This window comes from Danio rerio, chromosome 22 (genome assembly GCF_052040795.2).
Source record: "Danio rerio strain M-AB ecotype USA chromosome 22, GRCz13ab, whole genome shotgun sequence".
Taxonomy (NCBI): Eukaryota; Metazoa; Chordata; class Actinopteri; order Cypriniformes; family Danionidae; genus Danio; species Danio rerio.
Genome location: NC_141042.1, coordinates 15,209,637 through 15,227,504, shown reverse-complemented (window position 1 = coordinate 15,227,504; position 17,868 = coordinate 15,209,637). Strand labels below are relative to the sequence as shown.

Here is a 17,868-nt window from a genome sequence, read left to right as displayed (position 1 = left end):
TTTGAAGTGCTATATAGGTAAGCAAAAATGTGTATAAATATTTATTGACCAAAATATTAATATGCATTATTTATGTGGATGTTTCTTCAAGTTCAGACACTTTCACTATTACATAAAGAGCACATTAATACATGCACACTCATTTTTACATTTTAATGTGATCTTTATTTAATAGAAAAATATATTAAGATGAGTTTTATTCATTGTTCATTACATTTGTTTATTTCTTTTGAAACTGAGATATATTTTAAAATATCCAGTAAATTAAGAACAATTATATGGCAATGCAAGTTTACATTTAGTAAAGAAAACCGTATATTTTGTTGTAGGGGTGTCAAAAATAATAGTTTTTTCGGTGCACTGCGATGCAGACGCAGACAGTTCGGTATCGGTTTCAGTAATAATCATAACCGGTTATTACTGACGTCATTTACCCTTATATGCGCTCTGTCGCGAAAGAGGCGATCGCGAGTATTTACAGCGCTTTAACTACTTAAAACTCATAAACTGTGCACAATTTCACTGTGTGTGTTTGCTGGGTCAGTCTTTCACTGACAAATACAACAATAGCCCCTATTTCACTGAGATCGAGAGAATGAAAGTAGCCTACTCCATTTCTCTCTCTCTCTCTCGCGCGCGCTGTCTCTCGCTCTGTCTCTGTCTCTCTCTCTCTCTCTCTCTCTCTCTCTCTCTCTCTTTCTCACACACACACACAGTGCGTGTCTGCAGAGTTTTCTCCACTGTGTCTATCATACATCAGCTGTGAGATCGCCGCTGCCGCCTGCCGCTTATCAGCATCACTCATCTGTGAAGAACGCAGCGCGCAAGAGCCAATCGCAACCGTTTTTTTTTTGAGGGTGTGACCAATTAAAGAGGTGTAAGAGAACTAGACAAGGATCAGAGAGTGAGCTGGATATTTATATTTGTTTATATTATTTGATAAATGCTCGTTTTGTTTAAAGTTACAGTTTATATATCTGACTGTTTGTATTAAATGACAAAATTGTATAACGAATAGTATATAAATTATAAATATATTCATACATTTTAATACAAGAAATGCTGCTGTGAAGAAAATATAAAACTGTGTATAGAAAGCACCATCAATGCACCGTGATGCACCGAAATATCGAATTGAACCGAATCGATGGCATGATAATCATAACCGAACCGAACCGTGAGACTAGTGTAGGTTCACATCTCTATTTTGTTGTAATCATGTTGAAAGCTGAAAACTGATGCATCAAGCCGAAATAGTAAAAAAAAAAATCCTAAATTGCGTGAACAAATTAGGTAATTGTGTGTATTTAACATTATAAAGTTAGAAATTAGCCTTAGCAAGACAAAGAAGTCTGCTTTTTTACTCTAAAAACATGTTAAAATTTATTTCAATTCATCTTATTTCTCTAGCACTTTTACAATGTAGATTGTATCAAAGCAGCTTAGCATAGAAGTTCTAGTAAGCTGCAATTGAAACTGTGACAGTTCAGTTTTCAGATTTAAAGTTTTGTTTAGTTCAGCTCAGTGTGGCTTATTATCACTGCTGAAAGTCCAAACACTGAAGAGCAAATCCATCGATGAGCAGCTCCACAAGTCCCAAACCAAGCAAACCAGTGGTGAGGAACAAAACTTCACCAATTGACTAAAGTGAAGGAAAAAAAAAAAAAAAAACTCTAGAGAAACCAGGCTCAGTTGGGCACGACTATTTGTCCTATGGACAAACTACCTGTGCAGAGCTTTAGTCAAGGCAGAAACTGCATGTGTGTGAGTAGGTCATCGACAGGTGTACAGGGTCAGTGCAGACACTCATCTGTTTCTGGGGTCTTTCAGGAATCAGTCTCTTGCTCTCCAATCCTCCTCGACCACCAGAGCATCTGCTTAGGATACGACCTCATCCAGGATTATGGAGACCACAGGCTAATGAAAAACAGACTAACATAAGCGTAGATGACACTAAAATTATAATGTCATATGGGAAGTTTTCCCGTCTCTGGTTACCCTAATTAATGCAGCCTAACAATCCTTTAGAATATTTGTATTTCAAAAACATTTGTTTTTAATTTTTTATGTATAAATTCCAAAACTTAATCTTTAGTTTGTAATTTACACCATATATATATATATATATATATATATATATATATATATATATATATATATATATATATATATATATATATATATATATATATATATATATATATTTTTTTTTTTTAACATGTTTTTATATTTTTTAAAAAAAGCTAACTTTTTTGTTTGTGTTTTCTGTGCTTTTTGTGTTTGGTGAAGAAAAATAACAATGACACAACCACACACACACACACACACACACACACACACACACACAAATGTTATTTTATGTTCAACATAAATGACTGATCTATTTATATACAGTTGAAGTCAGAATTATTGGCCCCCCTGAATTATTAGTCCCCCTGTTTATTTTTCCCCCAATTTATGTTTAGCGGAAAGAAGATTTTTTTCAACACATTTCTAAACATAATAGTTTTAATAACTCATTTGTTCTGTAGACTATCGAAAAAAAAAAAAAATAGCTTAAAGGGGCTAATTATATTGTCCCTAATGTAATAATGTAATAATAAATGTAATAATAATTGCTTTTATTCTAGCCGAAATAAAAGGAAAAAATAGAATTTCCTCTCCAGAGGAAAAAATATTAACAGACATACTGTGAAAATTTTCTTGCTCTTTGCAGGAAAATTTTAATTCTAAGGCTGGCTAATAATTCTGACCTAAACTGTACATCAGAAAAAAAAAAAAATATCCGAAATGTTCTCTCTTTCAGATCCTGGTGATAAACCTCCGGTTCTGTTGACAACAAATCTGAATTTCATATCAGTTCTTTACCTCAATGGATCAACTATGCCAAATCTCAAGTCCATGGAGACAAATGGGACTCAAATGCTGGACTTTATTTACAGAGAAGAGTCTTTATGTTGGCTGTCGGTGGTGCAGGACACGGGGCAGCTGTGGTGCGCTCGCATGACCAAACTTAAAGGATTTTCAGAAAAACACCAGATACGGATAGGCCAAAACCTACAAAGTAAGTACAAACGATTGTTGTCCATATTGATTTTCCCTACTTAGTGTCAGAAAAGTTTTCTAACACACTACACGACTAAAAATGGACCAGACAGAAGCTAAAAGTAGTTATAAAATTAGCTATTCAAAATTGTAGCCTCTGAAAAATAATTATAAATAAGCTAAATTATAATGGGATTCATTATAAACAACTATTAATTTGCAATGTTTCACAACATTAGGTTTAAAAGAAACACACAATTTTTCTTGAAGTCAGGGACTGGGAGACTTTATTGAACATCTATTATGTATATTTGAAAAAAACAAAGCAAAACCGCTTTGGGTAAATTTGACCCAGTGGCGGCTCTAGTGTTAAGGAGCGTTTCCTAACTTTGATGTTTTATTCAGAGCGAGCGCAAACTAATGTGCTTTGAAGTTTTTATGAACTTGAGTGTTTGTGTTTAGTGTCCATATGAATTTTCTCATTAGCCTTTTTTTTCTCTCCACTTTTTGAAGTGTTTAATGATCCGCTAATGAAGTGTTTAATGGTAGAAGGTTAAGTGTGTCAAGTGTGCATGTCAGGTTGTGAATGTCAGTATGTTGTACGCATGAATTTTTAATTGTTTCTAACTAGCAGCAAACTTGCCCTGATGTCATGGGTCTAAAAATAAACCGTTTCTTCCATTTTAGATGTGGAGCACATGGCCATCGACTGGTTAACAGGAAACTTCTATTTTGTGGATCGGGTGAACGACCGGATATTCGTGTGTAGTGAGCAGGGAGACACTTGTGTGACCATTATTGACCTGGACATTCAAAACCCAAAAGGCCTGGCACTGGATCCCATAATGGGGTATGATCTTCAAGACAATGCTAAATGTCATTTATCTATCTATCTATCTATCTATCTATCTATCTATCTATCTATCTATCTATCTATCTATCTATCTATCTATCTATCTATCTATCTATCTATCTATCTATCTATCTATCTATCTATCTATCTATCTATCTATCTATCTATCTATCTATCTATCTATCTATCTATCTATCTATCTATCTATCTATCTATCTATCTATCTATCTATCTATCTATCTATCTATCTATCTATCTATCTATCTATCTATCTATCTATCTATCTATCTATCTATCGTATATGTAGCAGTGCATTATGGCTGTATATCGTCACTAGTGGGAGGTGTGCGATTAGTGTCTCACAAGTGATGACATACAGCCATGTTGCACTGCTATGAGTGTGATATTGCGTTTATACAACAGTTTCACGACATGATCGTGTGTATAAAAAGGAAAATCAATCCGAAGACTCTCAAATCCTTTTGTACGAGGAACTACTTTCTTCCACCATTCATTCACATCTGCAGCTGATGTCAGGACAGCAAAAACCGTTGCCAATTTACCTACATAACTTTAGAGCTAGTATTTGAATGATTCTCTTGCCTACTGTCTAAAGTAATGTCAAAACAGTTTATTTTGCTCACATTTTAGGATTATAAGGCTGAACGGCATGAAATGCCATCAGTCTAAAGGGATTTTCCTGTATTTCTCTGTTGCAACTGGGATAGCACAATAATTAACCCTGAAAAACCCAAAGCAAAGCAAACACTAGCAGATTACTATGGTATAAATGCAGCGTTAAAACATACAAAAGAGAGATTGACTTAATGTCACTTACTTGTTTTAAAATGATTTGAGATTTTCCTCCCCTTAAGACTTATGCCGTTTCTGTCACCATCTTGTGGTGGAATGTCAGCCATCTTTGCTCTGCTCAATGGCAGGCTAATGGCCGTTGATGCACTGAATTGCTGAAATTATAAATATTTAAAATAAGCACTATCCTTATAGTTAGTTATAGGCCGGTTTACTTAATCAGGAACAAAAAGAGATACATTGTACTATAGTTATGTAAATTTGCTTTAAAACTGGTGTAAAAGTAGTTTACTGGAGATAAATTTTATTATAACCAAAGAGATAATAATTAGAAGAAATTAACTAGTTAATACTCAAGTGTAGAAAACCTCTGGTCCTTGAGGGACATGAAATAAAGACAGTTGGATGTTTTAAATATTTAGGAACATTAATTGATAATGAATTTACATTTGCTGCAAATGTAGAGTGCATTTAAAAAAAAAAAAAAAAAAAAAAAGCAATGCAGAGATTATATCTCATTAGGTTTCCCAGTGATGGATTGCAGATGGAAGGACATCCGCTACTTAAACATATGCTGGATAAGTTGGCGGTTCATTCCACTGTGGCGACCCCAGATTAATAAAGGGACTAAGCCAAAAAGAAAATGAATGAATATCTCATAAGGAGGTTACAACAATTTGGTGTGATTTATGATATTCTGGAGATGGTATTTAAGAACTTGGTTGAAATCGTTGTAAGTTTTATTATGATTGCATGGTATGGACTGTTGCGAATCAAGGAAAAACAAAACATGTCGAGTCGTAAAAATTGCCAGTGCAATTGTTGGTAAAGCGCAAAGACAATTAAATGAAATTTAGTCAATGAGAATTAAACAGAAAGCACATGTAATTAATCAAGATTGTTACCATCCTTCAAATAGAAAATTTCAGCTCTTGCCATCAAAAAACATTTTAGGCAACCTCAAATAAAGAAAAATGTGGATGTGGTCAATTGTGCCGACTGCCATTAGAATTTTAAATACTGCGTTTTAAATATGTATAGGGTTTTAAATGTGATTTTTGTGATCACATTGAATATATTGTGTTTTTCTTTTTCTGTGATATGTGCAATGTGAAGGCTGATGTGGTTGTGTGGTGAAGCCAAAGATAAATGTCCACGTGTGGACAACACAGAAAGTAAATAAACTGAATAGTTGCAATCTAAACGACTACATTTGCGCCTAAAAAGCCTCAAAAGTGCATTATGTTGTCCTACAGCAGCAATATCTGTCAAAGTGCAGTTTATTGATCTGCTGTCACTCTATGTGGTCGGAGTAATACAGAAGGGTGAAGAAGCTGTATGACTGTTATTTGAGAACCAGACAGAACTGTTGTATAGGTATAATACAAAATAAATAAATAATTATTATTTTTAATACGTTTTTATTGTTGTCAATTTATTCAATTTAAAATATTATAATTTGTATTATTAAAGTAAAACTAATGAAAACCGCGATGATGAAGATTAGTATTGTTGTAAAAACCATTCAAAAACATACCATTGTAAAAATTTTTTTTTTTCTTAACAAAATTTAATAATAAAAAAAATAAATTGAGAATATAAAGTAATTTCATTAAATACAAATCAAAAGCAAATGCCAAGTCATAAAAATACTAATTATCATCGATTTAATTTAAGAAGAATATATAGTAATAATACTATAGTTTGTATTATTATTATTATTATTATTATTATTATTATTATTATTGTAAAATTTATCAAACATATGATGATGAAGATTAATATATTAAAAACCATGCAAAAATGAAACATTGTAAAATGTAACTTTTATCTTTATCAAACAAATTAATAAATAAATACATAAACAAACAAACAAAAAGCAAACAAACAAACAAACAAACAAATAAATAAATAAATAAATAAATAAATAAATGAATGAATGAATGAATGAATGAATGAATGAATGAATGAATGAATGAATGAATGAATGAATGAATAAATAAGTACAAGGATCCATGCATACATACTCACATACATGCATACATACATATATCAATGGATATTGGTCATATACAGGTCACCTTTAAATTAATCACATGGCCGCTAAGGTCTATCTGTTCAGGAGAAAGAGATTTAGCATCTGGAAAGTCAAATCACAGTCAATAAATGACCTTTTAACCCCCTCTCCAAACAAATTGTTCATAATTTGTTGACCTATGCAGAGATGTTCCTCGATTAGTTCTATCTTCAAATGATAACGCGTCAGAGAAGACTCGCGGTTACGTTTTTCATAGGTGTGAATAAATCATCCTTATCTGATACCCAACGTTTCGGTGACGTGAGAAACTCTTTGGTCTCTTGGTAAACATTCATTTGTATGCAGCGCCGAGTAGCGCATGCTGTTGAGGGCAGTTTGTCGCTTTCAGAAGATGAGGAGAGTTTCGGTGCCAGAATCAGTGTGTGGAGTAATGCGGATGACCTCCCCTCTTTTATTCCGCTGTCAGTTTGTGTTAGTAAAGAAAAAAAAGGAATGCCATACTGTGACCCATTCATTCAGATTTAGCTCAGGGTGGCTAGGTTTAATTGCGCTGTTGTTGAAGCAAATGTTCTGGCACAGCACTGCTTTGCAAAATAATAAAAAAAGAATGGGTATAAGTGGATAAGTGATTAGGGGTGTGTTTACACTTGGCTTGTGCGATTGCTCTGTTAAGGTCAGTTTATGCTTCTGCATCAAGTGCATATGGTAGTTGCGTACACTTTATCGTATCTTGATGTACACCTTTCAAAAATGTAACCACATATCAAGAGGATGTGAAGCACAAGATCTATGATTGGTAAACCCAATAAATGTGATGAGTGTGGTTGTGTTGTGTTTTAGGAGTCTTGAATCCCACGAAGGATCTCTAGATTAATAATATTGTTTCATGCTTGTTTCGACTACCTGGAAATGTTACTGCAAAGCAATACATGTAGAATGCAGAAGTATCTCACCAAACAGTTTTGTGTTAAATAGACGTCTAATAGACATCTAAATGTAGACAGATTGGCTAGAACAAGGCAAAATTTGGGCTGCCAGTGAAAATGTAATAGACATCCAAGTAAAACTAGACTAGTCATCAAATACAGATTAGGCAGAGTTTACATGCGTAGTCATTCATTCCCCTGTATGTGATGACTAGTCTAGTTTTGACCTACTTTTAGACGTCTTTTAGATTTTCACTGGCCTTGTTTTAGCCAAATCGACTTTGTTTAGACATCTATTAGACATCTATTAGACATCTTTTAAGAACAAAAATGCTTGCTGGCATATATTTTCATGACAGCTTCAGTTCAGTGTATTATGATTGATGGCGTGGGCTATGGTTTTCACTTGATGCATAAGTACTGGTGCATTTGTATTACATTCCAAAGAGTTTTTTTTATTATTGCCACAGTGGAAAGTGAAACAACTTCTGTGCTATATTATCAGCATGGAATGGAATGGTTAAACAAAACCTTTCTGTCCAATAGTGGAAAAACAACTTAAGTGTGAATGCTTCCATCTGATTTTGGTATGCACTAAACAATGACCTGACAATACTAAGGAAGATGTGCCTTGGATCTCTTCAAAATGGTATATTTTCAGCTGAAATATGAACTCAGGGCAACAACGTTTTAACCAATTGAAAGGAGTCATGAATGCTCATTGGTTTTCTCTTCATAGTCTCGATGTTACTCAATACTCTTTAACATCAGAAACTTGTCTTCTTACAACAGATCTTTGTTAGCATGCAATGGAAAAATCTCTAACCCTAAAGGCATTCTCTTGACGAGTCTCTAAATTGCCTATTAAGGCTAGGTGGATGAGGTCTACAGACAACTCTATATTGTACTAGCTCTTTTAAAATTCACTCCCATCCGGGTCACGGCACCAACCCTCTGGCTCTACATGAATCTGGCATTTCCAGAATAAGAGGCAGCTATACATGTAGAATGCAGAAGTATCCCATCCCATCCCATGTAGCATTCTACATGGTATATTTTCAGCTGAAATATGAACTCAGAGCAACAAGGTTTTAACCAATTGAAAGGAGTAATAAATGCTCATTGGTTTTCCCTTCATAGTCTCGATGTTACTCAATACTCTTTAACATCAGAGACTTGTCTCCTTACAACAGATCTTTGTTAGCATGCAATGGATAAATCTCTAACCCTAAAGGCATTCTCTTGACAAGTCTCTAAATTGCCTATTAAGGCTAGGTGGATGAGGTCTACGGACAACTCTATATTGTACTGGCTCTTTTAAACCTCACTCCCATCCGGGTCACGGCACCAACCCTCTGGTTCTACATGAATCTGGCATTTCCAGAATAAGAGGCAGCTATACTAAAAAAAAAACTGCTTTTAGTGTCTGTTGATATTGTGCCTCTTGAGGCCACACACGTTCGTTTTATTTGCACAATTCTAGTAGATGCCCTATTGCACTTACCCCTCCCAAAAACTTCCATCTGTGTCACAGCACCAAGGTCACTACCACCAGCTCAACTCCAGTTCAATGCAGTACTAACAAGGAAACTAAGAATAGAAGATTGGGGTAGTGAGATCAGAAGAATAAGATTTACTTGCACAGCACCTAATAGCTGCCCCTGTAACACTCACTGCCTTAAACTTAAATTAAGCAGCCATATATTATGCTGGCTCTTTTAAACCTCACTCTCATCCAGATCCCGGCACTAATATAGCCTTTCCTGTTTTACTCATCCTAGTTTGAGTGGGAACTAACAAGGGTGTTCGAGACTTCAGCCACTATTGCCCCTCTTGAGGCATCAGGAGTGAGGTTTACATGCACAACTCTTCTAGCAATCCTATGTTATACTCCCCCAGCTAAATCTTACTTTCATTCAGATCACTGCTGCAATGTTACCCTTCCTGTTGTTCTTTTCCCCTGTTACACATATCTACTATGCAAGCCTCTAGGGTAAGTTGTTAGTGCATCTCTTGAGGCTAGGAGAGAGTTGTATTGATTTTTTGCTTTCTAAATGCTGACCTCTGTTACATATGCACATAAAACAACTGTATTCAGCCCACCTGCAAGATTGTTTTTGGATGATCAGTGAGTCCCTTCACAAAATATGTACCATAAATGACCAATTGACCCAAGAGAACAAAACTACAAATGTGAATACCCTATAATTTAACAACCTTGATTTCTAGCTCTACTTAGAAGTTTTAGGTTAAATTCAGGTTTAAAACGGATGTTTTCTTGATCCACAGAAAGCTATTTTTCACGGACTATGGGACAGTTGCCAAGGTTGAGCGATGTAACATGGATGGCACCAACCGAACCAAGATAGTGGAGTATAAAACTGAACAGCCAACCGCTGTGACATTGGACTTGGTTAAGAAACTTGTCTACTGGTCGGACGCATATCTGGATTTTATCGAAGTTGTGGATTACAATGGCAAGAACAGGCAAACAATCGTACAAGGAAACTCGGTAAGGTGTTCTTCTTCTTGATCCAAAAATCTTCCTGCCAAAAAGCTGCGTATGAAATTGTGTGGTGTAACTGTGTGGTGTTTTATTACTTTATATTTACTTATATTTACTAAGTTGTCTTGGTAATCCGTGTAGTTTTATTTACCTTTTTAGATAGTATGGATTTTGTTATAGTAGTAAATTGGGTACAACGCTCTGTTGATATATTGCTTTTTAAATACTACAAATTAGGGTGTACTGCTATTTTGACATGCTGTTTAATGCATACTGCCCAGTAGGATAGACTTCTGTTTTAGCATGCAATTTTCTGCATTTAAGAGATTCTGACCAAAGCGGCATCACGCCGCTTGCGCACTCAAGTTCCGCACCTTCATTGGAAATAACAAACTCTAGAAAATCGATATGTGAACAGCGTTCTAAAAGGCCGCCATCATTTGCAATCTCCAGCAGTTGATCTTCTTGCCAAAGACAGCTGTTTCTTACTCATTTTGCTGCCTGTGGGTTGAATTTAGGCGCTCAAGTGAGGGTCAAGCCTACGGTCATTTTTAAATAAAAGATTTTTCAAAATAAAAGATAAATTCAGATAATAAATGAAACAGAAATAATTAATAATTTCTTGTGCGGCCCGGTACCAATTGATCCATGGACCGGTACTGATCCGCAACCTGGTGGTTCAGGACCACTGCTTTAAATCATTAGAGAGCAGCAGTGTATTTACATGCTTTAACAAGCTAAAGTTACAATTAACTATTATTATTATTTATTTATTTATTTATTTATTATCTCTGAGCATACCAAAAGTAGAGAATGTGTTCTAGAAATGTTCATCGAGCCCACTTATTTGTATTTGAATTGCACATGATTTCAAAGAAGTTAGGGGTGTTTGTAAGGTGTCTGGTGCATATGGACAGGAAAATAGTCCGTCTAATAAAGGTGGTTTGTCAAGCCCACTCACATGTAAGAAGCACATTAAGAATTGCATGATATTTCCACAAGCATGGGGTGTTGATAAGGTGTCTGGTGCATACTGAGAGGAAGAGAGTGAGTCCTACAAGTGGACATGCTGCTCTTTTGTCTTACATGGTGTCATACTACATATGTCATCTATGTACATTATTCACACAACCAAGAATTCAGTACTGCTCTTTTGGCAAACTATTATATGGACACTTATATTTCCATGCAATATTTGTGGTACTTTTTTGTATACTAAATAATTCCTAGTGAGTGACGTTTCTCTGTAAACCAATAGTGTCCAGCTGTGTGTCTGGCTCTGCCTTTTAGTACCCTTTTGTTGTGCTAGGTACCCTTTGGAAGGGAACACAAAAAGTGGTATGGTACGGTTCGCTTTTTGGTTACTTTTTATAGTGGAAATGGGCATGTAAGCTTGCTAACTCGTACCGAAACTTACCACTCAGTGGAAATGGGCCATAATTGAATGCTCTTGGCCTACTTCTAAATGCTTATTACAAATGTTGCCATACCACCCTTTTGATGTGATACACATTTCTCATACTATGAATGGTAACGCTTTACAATAAGATTCATTAGTTAATGCATTTACCAACATGAACTAATCATGAACAACACATGTACATCATTTATTAATCATAATTGAACATTTACTAATGCATTATTAACATCCAAGTCCATAGTTGTTACCGTTAGTTAATGCACCATGAGTTAACATGAACTAACAATGAACTACTGTATTTTCAGTAACTAACGTTAACTAACATAAACAAATACAGTAGTAAATGTATTGTTCATTGTTTGTTCAAGTTAGTATTAATTAACATTAACTAATGAACCTTATTGTAAAGTGTGATCCTATGACCCCCCCATATCCACAGACTATGAATTCAGACAGCAAAGTCTGGTGACCTCTCGGCAGCTATATAGAAGTTCTTGCGTAAATTTTGCCCAACTGCCTTAATAGTGTGCAGTAAAGCCATGAAAGATGATGCTGCTTTGAATAACTGTTAAAGCAGTTTGTTTTGAAGGCTATAAAGTTTGGCCTCTCTCCTTCGCCCCTTGAACGGGCCCAAAACTATGGTGATACAAAATTCATAGCTTCATAAATTCAGTATAAATTTCATCCATAGTTCATGGAACCAGCCAAGGGCACTGTCAAACCCGTGCGTTTTTCTGGAAAACAATGGGCAATCCATCCATGGCTGTTCATCAGCATTATGAGACATCTGGTGTTAACCAGATACCCCTATGGGATACTTATGAAAGTGTTTAAAAAATTCTTCTCATCCCTTTTGGAAAGCGCCTGCCTGCAGGTGTTCATGGTTTACAGGATGTTTTGTGAGATTACTGTAGCTGGAAAAACTAAACAAAACTGCATTTGTATTATTTCAGTCGCTTTATGCACTAAAGACCGTTTTAAATGCAATTTAAAGTATTGACCTCAAAGTATTTGCAAGTACCGGCTGAACAATTTAGGAGACTTTCGGAGTATTTTAAGTGTTAGTTGAAGTTCCATGTTGTCTTTAGTGTAGCCAAGAAATGTTTTAATGTTTTCACCTTATAGTATTTGTTTGTGTACTGAGTAAATTTTATTTATTTATTTATTTATTTATTTATTTATTTATTTATTTATTTATTTATTTATTTATTTATTTATTATTATTATTATTATTATTATTAATACTACAAATAATTTAAATTATATTTATAGGCACCAAATATAGATTTTTTTGTGATTTCTGAGCTGAGTCTATATTTATTTTTATTTCTTTTAACTTGTTTTGTTTATTGTTATTATTATTATTATTACTAGTATTATTATTATCACTACAAATAATAATTTTATTTATTTTTATTAGCACAGAATATATATATATATATATATATATATATATATATATATATATATATATATATATATATATATATATATATTTCTGAACTGAGTTTCTGGTAGATTTATTTATTTATTTATTTATTTATTTATTTATTTATTTATTTATTTATTTATTTATGAACAATAAATAACATTTTAAATTGTGATATAATGGAAATCAGCTCTTTTAAATTAAACCCATTTTTCACAATATTTACAGAATTATGAATTGTCATTAAAAGTAACTGCGTGCATCACAAAGTAGTGAAATACTGTCAAATTCAGGGAATACCTCTTCCTGCCAAATCATTTTCCATTAGCAACATTTTGCTTGTGAATCACAGGCCGTTTATATAAATTGGTAAATTGTATGTGGAGTTAACATTTGTTTTCCTTGACATTTCTGCAACCGCGTTATTGTGCCCAGTCAGAAGCATTAGCCTGGATGAGCATCGGGATGTTCTGACCTTGCGGAGTTCTGGCTTCACACTACAACTCTTTTGTGTGCCTTTTTTATTGATTTGTTCATCCATTTCCTGCGAGGTTCAGCTCTGGCGCATTCTCCGGGACTCTGTCGAAGGCTATATTGGTACCTTTTTTTTTAATCTGAACTGGCACTGAAAGATAACCTGAAATGAACTCCGCTACCTCCAACTCATTTGTTTTTAACGTCAGTCTTTCTCCTTTTTTCCCCCTCAAATCAAAGCCTCGGCGGTGCCGCCGGTAATTTGTAGCACAGATGTGACATCAAAGATCCCTGCATATTTCAACCGGTGTCTGTCAGGGCTGCTGTTTATTCAGCGAATGCTACATCGTCTCAATGACTGGGTGGATTAAAGAAGCGAATATAAGCAGACGTATTTGTGTCGTGTGCAGAATTATGTCGAAAAAGGTTCCATGGCCTCTAGATGAATTTTTTTTATTTCCTCCCCCCCTGTTTTTCCCTTCTCTCTCCAGGTGTCGCACCTGTTTGGATTAGCGCTCTTTGAAGATTACCTGTTTGCGACGTGCTCCGAACCCTCGAGAGAGAGCAAGGTGGACATATTTAGGATAAATCGCTTTAACAGCAGTGACACAAACACCATTGCCACTTTGGAAAGCGCCAGAAACGTCCGAGTTTATCACAGACTGGCTCAACCTACAGGTAAACTTGTGGTCGGAGCATTTCTAAATACAAACAGCAATCTTTCAGGTTAAAAATAACCCTGCCCTCGGCTATTGGCAAGGTTTTGCACTAAATTGTTCTGAAAAGATGCTACTAGAATCAGTTATGTGGTAACTTGAGGAGAAGGCTACTTTTTGTTTTTAGATATGTTGTAATATTGCAAGAATGTATGTAAACAATACATTTTACGTTTTACAAACATTTGAGAAATACGGTTTATATTTGGGTGATTTGGACAATGAGATTGTCAATTTATTGCAATATCTAGTAAAAAAAAATGGTGAATAACATTACATGCAATGTCACATCTGTCACAAATGTGAGAAATATTAAAATGTGAGTTTTTATTCAGGGCAGAATCACGATTTGACATTTATTTATTGTATTTAAGATGCTGTAGAGCTCAGGTGTCAAATCCAGTTCCTGGAGGGCCGCAGCTGTGCAAAATTTAGTTTCAACCCTAATTAAACACACCTGATCAAACTAATTGAGCCCTTTAGGCTTGTTGAAACCTACAGGTAAGTGTGTTGAAGCGGGGTTGGAACTAAACTGTGCAGAGCTGCAGAGCTGCAGCCCTCCAGGATCTGGCTTTGACACCTGTGCTGTAGAGTTATTTAATATAATCCAGAAATTAACATTCTTTGAATAAATAAACAGTTGACTCAAAGACAACAAGTAAAAGTGTATAGCTTATCTAAATAGTATAATTAATTAAAACTAATTATGATTTATTCGGTTTCCCCCCACAGTGCAAAGACATGCGGTACAGGTGAATTGGGTAGGCTAAATTGCCAGTAGTGTATAGGTGTGAATGAGTGTGTATGGATGATTCCCAGTGATGGGTTGCAGCTGGAAGGGCATTCGCTGCGTAAAACATATGCTGGATAAGTTGGCGGTTCATTCTGCTGTAGCGACCCCAGATTAGTAAATAGACTAAGCCGAAAAGAAATTGAATGAATGAATAGTTATAATTAATTATTAATATTTCCCCCTTGAGCTTCAGATTTTCTTCAGAATATTTCACATTCGACAATAATTGTCAACCAACAAAAGAATTAACTTTTTATCATACAAAAGGAACACAATTTTTTATTAATACTAAAAATAACAGTATCACAATTTTTTTTTTTTTAAATATCAATATTTTGCCATAATATGTCATTGAAGAAGCACTGGGTTGAATTCTGTATTAGCATTTACCCATATTACAGAGTGATTAATACATTTCTATTACAATTATTATTTCTATGAACACAGTTTTAGAGTAAATACCATGGTTAGGGTAACAAAACCACGTTTAATTTGTAGTTTTCATGACTGAACAAAAAAAAATAATAATGTTTGACATAAACCAAAGAACCGCATAACGTTTTGTATTAGCAGTTAGCTTAGTTTCCAAAGTAGCTAGTAAACCGGAGTACATAATATCACATCGTTCAACCAGAAGTATGATCTTTGACGGCAACAAACTAATTTTACAAACATTTTAAAACTTTGCATTTTTCATTTATATCATAATTTAAGCAGATCTTAAGTAGAGTTAAGCATGATATTTTACATTAGCTAAAACACTATACTAAATTTAGAATTTAGCCACAGTAAAGTGACTTTTTTTAGTAGCCTTTTACTACTTAGCATTTAGCATTTTGTTGTTTAGCATCTAGCAATGTCTTTACCTAGTGTTTATAAAACTCTGCTCTAAATAATAATCTTGGTAGTACAGATATGTTATTTAGGAATAGATTGAAAGATTTTTCGTGTTGTTGAAGGGATATTTTTACAACGGCAGCTGGTTGATGCTGACCTCTCTCTTTTTCCAGTCAGGACTCACGCATGCAGTCCTGACCCACATGGACGAAAGGGTGGATGCTCTCATATCTGTCTCCTGAGCCACAACTACAAATCACGCGTGTGCCGCTGCCGGACCGGTCACGTCCTTGCCAGCGACGGGAAGTCCTGCAAAAGTGAGGGTCCCAAAAACAATTTCTCTTTAAAATCTCCTCTTGTAGATCCCAGATGTCTGATTAGCATTGGGAAATGGGTCTCTTATGTAGATGTTTTTAGGGGTTTTTTCCCAAAGGAAAGGGGGATGCTATCTGATGTCGTATATCAAATGGATGGCCCTCGTGGGTTTACCGAAATGGATATTTATGACCAAATTTATGGAGCCATGAGACACTGAAGAATGGACACGTTTCTGTGATTAATAGCACACGTTCAGGACATTACGGCATACATGGGAAATTGATATGTTTTGTCTCTTGGCATCAGGATCATTGACTATGAGAGTGTGTGTGTGTGTGTGTGTGTGTGTGTGTGTGTGTGTGTGTGTGTGTGTGTGTGTGTGTGTGTGTGTGTGTGTGTGTGTGTGTGTGTGTGTGTGTGTGTGTGTGTGTGTGTGTGTGTGTGTGTGTGTGTAGGCCATAAAATGAGTTATAAAGGAGTTTTTTTTTTTTCTTAAACTTTAGATGGCAGCCTACATCAACAGTTAACAAAACAAAAATCACAAAATCATGTAGCACTCTGAATTTTTTACCTGTAGATTTATGAAATTTAAGTGTTATGTTTAGGTTATACACTCCAAAAAAAAGTCTGATTGTAAATTTGCTATTGAAAATTTTCACTCAAGAGTGTGTAAGAAAAACAATGACTACGTAGAAGATCTCAATGAAGATGTTTATTCAGCAAAGCAGTCTCAAAGTACATGGCAGTAGTCTGGTTTCAGTGGAGTCGGAATGAACCCCGTTCATTCTCCATTTAAACATTTTATACCGTTTAAGTTTGCTGCATTTATATGTTAATGAAGTTGCTTCTTGGCAGTTGACACAGCTGTTCTCTCTACATTATTACAGTTTCGACATCCTATCAAATGAGACGGTGGTTTGTGCCCCACAACCATCCCCATTCTACAATTGCTACCATTTTGGTCATCTCAAACAAATACAGAGACATAAATCTCATCATCACCACTCCATTTAGAGTGGAAGTTGGGTTGAGGCAGACTAATTTCTTAAGCAAAATTAGAACTTTTGATTTGCTTTACCCTTTAACGTGCACTACTTGAAAAGAATAATAAAAAAGGCCCACATCTTGGATTGCATAATACTGACACAACTCTGATAAATATAATGATAACCTATGGATAATGATTACCTATGGATAAAAGGTCAACCAGGTGATTATGATGCCTGTTAAAGGGTTAAGTAAAAAAGGTCTGTCAGAAACTGCTTACCTAGAAGCCAAATATAAATAAGTTGTAAGATAAAAAAATACAACCTAACTCCCCATGTCCAAAACCCCAAAAATTATATTGAAAACTTAGAACATGCACATTCTGTCACGTTCCGGTAAAGGGAAAAAGGAGCGAGGACCCAAGCGCAGAGTGAAGTAGGATTTATTATTAATAAAATAAAATAAAAGGCAAAAATAAACAACCCCGAGGGGGAAAACACTACTACAACAAACAATAAATCAAACAAACAAACAAACAAACAAACAAACAAACAAACAAACAAACAAACAAACAAACAAACAAACTTGACTAGGCAGGCAGGACAAGGCAGGACTGGACACAGCAGGACAGGTAAACATCGACAACATATGATGACGAACTCGCACAGGACAGCAGACATAAGGGGTTTATAAACTGTAGGAAATTAACAAAA

The 17,868-nt window shown here is 35.1% G+C and overlaps 2 protein-coding genes across 3 annotated transcripts in view; one reads left to right on the top strand and one right to left on the bottom strand.

Moving 5' to 3' along the window:
- LOC147831535 (uncharacterized) overlaps positions 1–17,868 on the bottom strand; it is a 600,059-nt gene that overhangs the window by 268,573 nt on the left and 313,618 nt on the right. The window lies entirely within an intron of this gene.
- The window catches only part of lrp1ba (low density lipoprotein receptor-related protein 1Ba), a 458,912-nt gene that overhangs the window by 134,340 nt on the left and 306,704 nt on the right, over positions 1–17,868 (top strand). For both annotated transcript variants that reach the window (XM_087304094.1, XM_087304093.1), the window contains exons 6-10: positions 2,807–3,064; positions 3,733–3,895; positions 9,965–10,187; positions 13,996–14,182; positions 16,024–16,167. In XM_087304094.1, the coding sequence (XP_087160220.1) occupies positions 2,807–3,064; positions 3,733–3,895; positions 9,965–10,187; positions 13,996–14,182; positions 16,024–16,167 (975 nt within the window). The remainder of the gene's footprint in view (positions 1–2,806; positions 3,065–3,732; positions 3,896–9,964; positions 10,188–13,995; positions 14,183–16,023; positions 16,168–17,868) is intronic.